The 7,675-nt window shown below is 44.9% G+C and overlaps 1 protein-coding gene across 1 annotated transcript in view; it reads right to left on the bottom strand.

Moving 5' to 3' along the window:
* The window catches only part of SYNDIG1 (synapse differentiation inducing 1), a gene marked incomplete at its 3' end in the record, with an annotated part of 12,399 nt that extends 6,653 nt beyond the window's left edge, over nucleotides 1-5,746 (bottom strand). Inside the window, exon 1 of the mRNA XM_010135534.1 lies at nucleotides 5,182-5,746. Coding sequence (XP_010133836.1) covers nucleotides 5,182-5,661 — 480 coding nt within the window. The remainder of the gene's footprint in view (nucleotides 1-5,181) is intronic.
* Nucleotides 5,747-7,675: the final 1,929 nt, after the last annotated feature.

Below are 7,675 nucleotides of genomic sequence, written 5' to 3'. Positions count from 1 at the left end.
ACGGAGCCGCTTCAGCAGGAAGAGTACGCTGCTTAAGCTGGGCCAGGTGGGCTGGCCTTTCGTGATTGTCCTCTTTTTGCTTCAGAGCTGACACAGCTTCCTTTGTTGTGCAGTCCTCAGAGAAGTGTGTCCCATCCCTACTTTCTGCAAATGACAGCATGCAGCCTGTACAGAGCTCCTGCCACTTATGAACCGGAGCCCAGGGACCTCACTGCATAACGTCAGTCTGAAAACTCAGGGAAGTGATGATGAGAAAGGAAATTGCTCTGGGCCCTGGCTGCTATTAACAAACTTCATAGGAAGGCACTCAGAGACTGCTGAAGGTGAATTCCCCACCATGCTCCCTTCACCTAGGGCTGGCTAGTGAAGGTTAATATCCCTCGGCAGGGCTCAGTATCTCTAGACTCCAGTGGCTTCTTGTTTAAGCGAGAAAAAGAAATCAAATGCAAATGAAGTGTAATCACTCTGGTAACCTGTTAATAATGTGACTGTGAATGAACCGAGGGACATAAAGTGTGTCCTCTGGGGTTAGATCAATGTCCCAGTAAGCCCCATGCTCTGCCTCTGACAGCAGCAGCAGGACATGGCATAAACACGAACACACTGCACTCCTTGTGCTCCCTCAGCATCCAAAACTGTTGTGAAAGAGGTATTAGAAAGGAAAGCTTTGCCAATTCCTTTTAATATGGTTACAGATTTCTCATCTATGAATCTGTCTAATCCCTTTCGAACTTGCTGATCCACCATAACCTCATTAAGTCATTAAGTGTTTACTACCCTATGTGTGAACAACAATTTTATGTTATCTGTGTTAAGCCAATCTCTTACTAGCTCCCTCAAGTGTTTCCTGCTTTTAATATTGCAGATTTGGTGAATGGTGGGTCTGCATTCACCTCAACTTCAAGATCTTGTGCAACCTTCATGATCTTGATCTCATACACCCCTTAGCCACATTTTCTACAAAATGGAGAGTACACCACTCCTTGTAACAAGGCTGCTACTTCCTCTTGATCCATTTTCTCTGCCTTTTTCTGTCTTCACAATGTCCTTAAGAAGTGGGGACCACAAACACCCAGCTCACTTAAGTGGATTGTACTGAGCTTTAACACAGTGGCAAAATGCTGCCAGCACTCTGTCTTGTTCTCAACACCACTCTTCAAAAAAAACGTTTTGTTGATGTGTTGGCTTGCCCTGTACACTGTTCCATGGGACTTCACAGCACTGACAAAGATTTCTCCACAGCCTTTTCTTCCCGAGTTGAACCTCACAGTCACAGGCTCAGCCTTGAGTTCACATGGATTAGATGATTTTTCCATAAATGTATGAGTCTCCATTAATTTACGTTGAAACGCATCTGCCACCATCTTGCCAGTCAATTTTGTGCAGTCCTTCCAGAGTTCTTCTCCACTGGCATGCCACCTGAGTACCCAAAAGAGACTGACACAATCCAGAAACTTGGACAGGTATAAGCACCCAAATGCCTCCATATTTTCCTGTGACCTTATCCCCGTGTTCTTCTGAGCGTGTGCCATGGGACAAAAGAAGCCAAAATGACGTTCCCAAATCCACAACACATCCATAGGTAAGTCTGGGAAAGACATTTATTGCATCGTTTTCTTCAGTTCCCCAGGCACAGAATGAAGATAATACTGTTCTCCCACAAAAGCACTGCGATGACCTGTCAATGTATTAGTGAAAACAAGGTGCAAGACCCTGAGGGAAATGGCCATGCAGGCAAATACCTAAACATGCAAGACCTACTTTAGAGGTCATGTGTCCTACAACCTCCCATGTCTGCACTAGACTGCCTCTTCACCTATGCTCTAGAGCTCTCTGGAAGGGAAAACCCACCATGCTCTTTTCCCCAAGGGGATGTCCAGACATGTCTTCTGGATACCTACTCCCAGGGGAAGCTTGAGGACACAGCAGGTCTTATCAGCTCAATGCAGGACCATCCAAGCCTGTGCAAGATGGAAGCATTGAGAGAAAGCATGGGGTTCGATATACATAAACCCCTCCAGAGCCTTCTCTTCACAATGCAGGAGAGACACGGCCAAGAAGTGCTTGGGAATGCTGAGAAGAGGGGTTCGATGGAACAGGACATGGCTTACAATCCACTTCTGTCTCTACACTTTCACGCTTATGTCCAAGAGAGGATTTTCACAGCAGCATCCAGCAATTTATAGGGAGAGAAAAGAAAGAAGGTTTAGCTTGAAAGCCTACATTTCTTTTCTTCTTTCACTCCCCAGAACATTCTATTTATTTCATTTCCAGAGTCTGCTTCTGACATTGCTGGGAAACAGAAAATGTGTCTTAAGAGAGAGCTCAGATACATTCTTTTATGTGACACATATGAATAATTCAATTTGCTGCCATCAATAGCTCAGGTTTCTCTAAATAAGCCATCTGTCTAGGGGTTAGAAGGAAAATTAGCAGGAGTGTAATATGACAAATGATGTTTCTGAATGAAAGGTGGTACTGCATTTACACACGGACTCCAACAGGAGGGTATTTCAGCTAGCAACTCAGGTAATATTTCACTGCTGCCACATTTGACAAGTTGTCTGTCCATTGGTTGCAGTGTAAAGAACTCACAAGATATTTATAAGCATTTCAGAGATACCTAAATAGGGAGTAATTTGATTTCAGGGATGGGCACCAAAGAGAGAAGTTTAAAGCTTTGACAGAATGCGCAGCCTTCTGTTTTCATCCCTGGTAACTGCTGGAGCAAAGTGGGGCTGTATATGTAAATGAGAGCAGTTTCAGAAATGTTCTTCCATCCGGACAATTGTGATTTTTATAGGTAGCCTGAATTGACCTGAGACATACTGCTAGTCACCTGCTTTCTGCTTTTGTGCTGTCACATGCATCTCTCCTCCGTATCCTTCCTCAAGATCAGCTGCATCAACAGAATTTGGACCTTTCTGGAATGGAAGTTACTCCCCACACTAAGACCCCTTGGGCTGACGCAGCTGCTCAGCACGTCATTTGGCTCTGGTTCATGGAGAAGTGTGAAAACCACAGCACTGCACTGGGTTGGCCAAGTAGCACAGTGATGGGGACAGATACTGGGCTAGAAGTAGAGGCTTCTAGCAATTCTAGCAATGCATGTGTTTCCAGTCAGGCGGGCCTTCCCCAGACCTTGCCTCATTTTCTCCTCCCCTGCTCTATTCTCTCGGTGAAGGAGAAACACCAACACAAAAGAGAGGAAGATGCATGGATGTGCACTTTGTGAATGTCGTCCTCTTCTGAGAACTTTGAACATCTAGGTCAGGAAGGTTGTCCATATACCTCTCTGTTAGCACGGTGAGGTCCCACAGGGTTAAGTAAGGCTGGGAATCTGTGGTGCCAGATGCAGTACACCCATTTAAGAAGTGGCGCCTATGACCTCAGGAGGCTACAATCCAGAGAAATAGGTCAGAAAGGAGGAGAGAGAGAAAATGATGCACACACTGTCACAGCATGGTACCAAAATTTGCAAAGACTCTCCTTTCTCCCCTTGAGATCTGGGGAGGGGAAGGATAGAGTCACTTTCCTCAGACTTTGTTTTACAGGTGATTTTCTAGAAACAAATATTCTCTATGAAAGGCTGATCAAGCTCCTACAATACCACTTTGAAAAGACACCCAAACTGAGGGCCCTACATTGCAAAGGGCCTTAAAAATCCCACTGAGAAAAGGAAACAGGGTTTTGGTAAAAATTGTTTTTTCCTTATCCTGCTTATTTTCCTGGCCTTTTTTTAGCCTATTCTCCAACAGTGGGCTAAAGAAGGCCTTGCTAGATTTGGATTTGCAAGAGGGAGATCTAGGTTTTTGCTGCCTAAACATCAGGCCAGAAGTGTCAATAACACCATTAGACAACTACATGCCTGCTGCAGTCACTTGCTTCGCTACCACACAAGAAAAACTAAGGCAAAAAGGCAGCAACTAGGGATTTTGTTTTGAATAAGAAAGTGTGGCTTCCCACATTAGTCAATTTTGAAATGCTGTAGAAGGGTGTGATTTGAGCTAACAGCCCCACATGTCCCAGGGAGAAACTTTCTGTCTCCCTGAATAGGCACTGAATACTGCAATACTGGCACACACTGGTAAAAACACCTCTCTCTTCTTACCTTATAAATAAAAAGAGAAAAGAGAATAAAAGAGAAGCCAGGCTCTTGTTGGGTTGCACATGTGCTGATGACAGTGTGAGACACTGATGTTGCAAGAGGTGAAAATAGAAATTTTAGGACTTGTTAGTTCTTGGTGGAGAAAACCCCCACAGCAGAGAACCATGAGCAAGGAGTCTTTCGATCTCAACTTGGACATTTGAGTTGAAGCTATGGCTTTGCTCTAGGTGACCAAATAGTCTTTGCCAGGTTAGGAGTCTGTGACCAACACTGGAGAAAGTTTTGGCATCAGCAGCATGATGCACACCCTCCATTCCCACACACACTAGCAAACACAAACCTATGCCACACTTGGGCAGTTGGCTCCAGCCAAAACCAAAAAGACTTTTTAAAGTAAAAAATGCATCATTTAAGAAAGAATTAATTTAATTTCCATAGGCTGCCCCAATTTGAGAACAAAATCCTACTTTACTGTGAGTGATCGAGGACGCATGGAAACCTAAAAGAAAACATTGCATCTGAGATCTAAAGAAGTGTTTCACTCCATCAGAAAAAAACCCTTTTACTTCAGTGACAAGGGATTCATTGGATTCATTGCAGCTTGAAACTCAAACCCTTTTGATTTTGTTTCATGTTTGAGGCAATGTGCAAAACGATCTGTTTTATGTCCAGCTCAAATCAGGAAAAAGTAAGAGATTATGTTGGCCTGCCGAGTAAGACAGGCTTCATGTACATGGACAGATGCTCCTGGCTCTGACCTTACATAGCATTTAAGCATATGGGTCTTCTTCAGTTTCTGAGCAGCCCATCCAAAGGCATGAGGGAAATGCTGATCTCCATTAGCAATCTCCATTAGGGCTAGAGGGAATTTTGCCATTAGTATCCACAGAGCTGGGGCTTTACCCAGCAAATAAAGATGAGCAATTGCTCACTGTCCTGGCCAGAGGAAAGTGATACAGCTGATCTCATGGAGACCAGCTTCCAAAGCAGATCAGCTCTTGGAGGCTGTACACTTAACAAGAAATATGCTCTCCTCCCACCAGCCTTTCCCATATATCCCAAATGACTCTGACCTCTAGCTCCTGGAAATCCTCCTCTTCCTCCACATCATAGGAGAGGGTGTGAATCTTGATGTCATCTGCTGAGAGATCGATGAACTTGCTGTCTGGGTACTCCAGGCTCTCTTTGGTGGGAGAGCGGTCCTCGATGAACGTAGTTTCACAGCACTCCGAGCCAATGCTCTCGCCCCATGAATGCAGCATGTTCTCTGAGTAGAGGATGATGTTGGGCCGGTAGTGAGACTCCACCGTTTGCTGCAGCATGTTGGGGTCCAGGAACTGCTGCACCGGGTCATTCCTGCCATTCTCCATGTAGCTTGGAGAAGAAAGGCTGCCTGCTTGGCAGCCCTGGTACTGGGCGGTTGGGTACACAGAGACCATACCATCTCGGCTCTCTGCCACTAAGTTCCTTGTATTAATTAAACCATTCCTTTTCCCAGCTTCAGCTATCTTACTGTGCATTAGCACGCTGTTCTGCTCAACCAAGCCGTCCATGCTGTTGGTGTCTGAAGGAGTGGGACAGGTGGTCTTTATTTTGTTGTACCTTAGGAATAGGTCACACTGGAGCAGTGGGTTCCATTTTCCTGATGAAGAAAGGAAACAGATACCAAGGTGAGGAAAAAGGCAATAACATATCACGGCATCCAAGTCAGCTTATCTTCAGTATCACCTCATGAGGCAATACAGCCCCACATATGTGCACACCCTGCCCTAGATCTCCAAATATATACCCCATTGGAGAGGCAAAAAACCCCCCACCCCAAATCCATGGGGCAAACAGAAGCAGATGACAATGTGTGGTGACAGAGGACTTCCTGAGATGTCTTGGTAATGGTGGACTCTGTCAGAGACAGGCTATGATGCCTCCTGCATCTTCCCAGACGTACACCACTGTCATTCTTGGGACAATGTCCCTTTCCTCTAAACACTCTAATAAGATAAATGGGGGAAAAAAAAACCAACCAAACTCAAGGATAGAAGAATTGTCTTCAGTTCTCAGAAATCTGCCTGCAAGGGCAGGCAGCCAGTGCATTCAGCAGACAGTCTGTGCAGCTACTCTTCACCCTTGGCAAGTGCTTTACTACTCCTTGAAAACCCAGCTGAAGGAAAAGCAGGAGGCAGCGTTCTGACTGAAAATACACCACCTGAAAGGGTAATCAGATCTGACCCAGTGGAATTAAAACTCCTCTGGACAGGGTCTCAAATCCCCTGTTTGCTCTGGGTGCCCTACTTCTTCCAGAGCCTCCAAGGGCACCCTGAGGCGACAGACTGAAAGGCTGTGATGGGGCTTGTTAGCGTGACCATCCTCATCCACGTTCACCTGGAAGACATGGAGGAATAGTCGCTTGAGCCCCTGGAGGAAGCTAGTTGTCTCCTTTTGCACACGAACAACAGCCATCCTTTGTCTCACCAGACCACCAGCCTGGTTGTTTTGTGTGGGTTGCACTAAGGTGTGATCAAAGAGACAGTTCAGAAGCCTAGTACTTTTTTCAGTAGGAAAGACTTTTTCACCAGGACATCAGTTTTGCTTGGGTGCCTCCAAAGAAAAATCCTTCTTGAAATATGGATTTATCTGACACAGCAACAATGAGCTCAGGCTTTTGTTTCTGGGACTGACCACGGAAATCATAAAAATGCTCCTGGCTTCAGAGAACTTCATATTAGTTCCTCTAAAGCCCAACTCTTAAGGAAGGATTACCTACCCCCAGTGTGCTGTCCAGAGAAAAACAAAAATTATACATACAAACACATATACATATGTATTATTTTTATTTTATGCATTGTCTCTATTTCCCTTTTATATCAGAGATCCTCTAATAGAGCAATGACTAGCAAAAGCCTGATTTTATTTCCTCTAAATAACTTCAAACATCTGCAATGTCCCTTTTGGCTTTCAAGAGATACTTAAACCATCGCTGAGAGCTGGTATTATGTTCTCACACTACAAATGAAGCAAGAAACTTGTTTAACACACAAGAGAGCTTAACTAAGTATGCTGCGATACTTGTATTCACAGTACTTGGTTTAACACATAGAAAATTCATTTTATTGCTATGTTAAATAGTTCCGTGCTTGTCCTATGTGAACTGGCAGGAAAGCCACACAAGTGAAAATATGCTACGGTGGGATCCTGTGGAACTTACACTACATGACTCTCAGCCCCTTGAGGGTCCTGCTGGCAAAGTTAAACCAACTGGCAGATTAGCTTGGGAGCTTGGACTTGGGTTCCCAAAGGATTAGTCCCAAAGCCCTTGATCCTTTTGCAGCAGATAAAACTGAGAGCAGGTGCCCTGCCTTTCCAAGGAAAACTCATTTCCATATGCAACCATGCTTGTGCTACAAAAAAAAAAAGGGATCATGCCCTCTTCCCGCTCCCGGTAGGGTAACATCAGCCAGGGTCAACACAGATCTATTAGTGTCAGGTGAAGCTGCTTTTGAAGGAAGTAAAGTTCAGTGGGTGAGAGTGCGAGAGGGAGGTCGTGTTGTCATTAGATTAGTGCTTGCCGAA

Source organism: Buceros rhinoceros, unplaced genomic scaffold (assembly GCF_000710305.1).
Source record: "Buceros rhinoceros silvestris isolate BGI_N320 unplaced genomic scaffold, ASM71030v1 scaffold16604, whole genome shotgun sequence".
NCBI classification, from domain to species: Eukaryota; Metazoa; Chordata; class Aves; order Bucerotiformes; family Bucerotidae; genus Buceros; species Buceros rhinoceros.
This window is presented reverse-complemented; position numbering and strand designations above follow the sequence as displayed.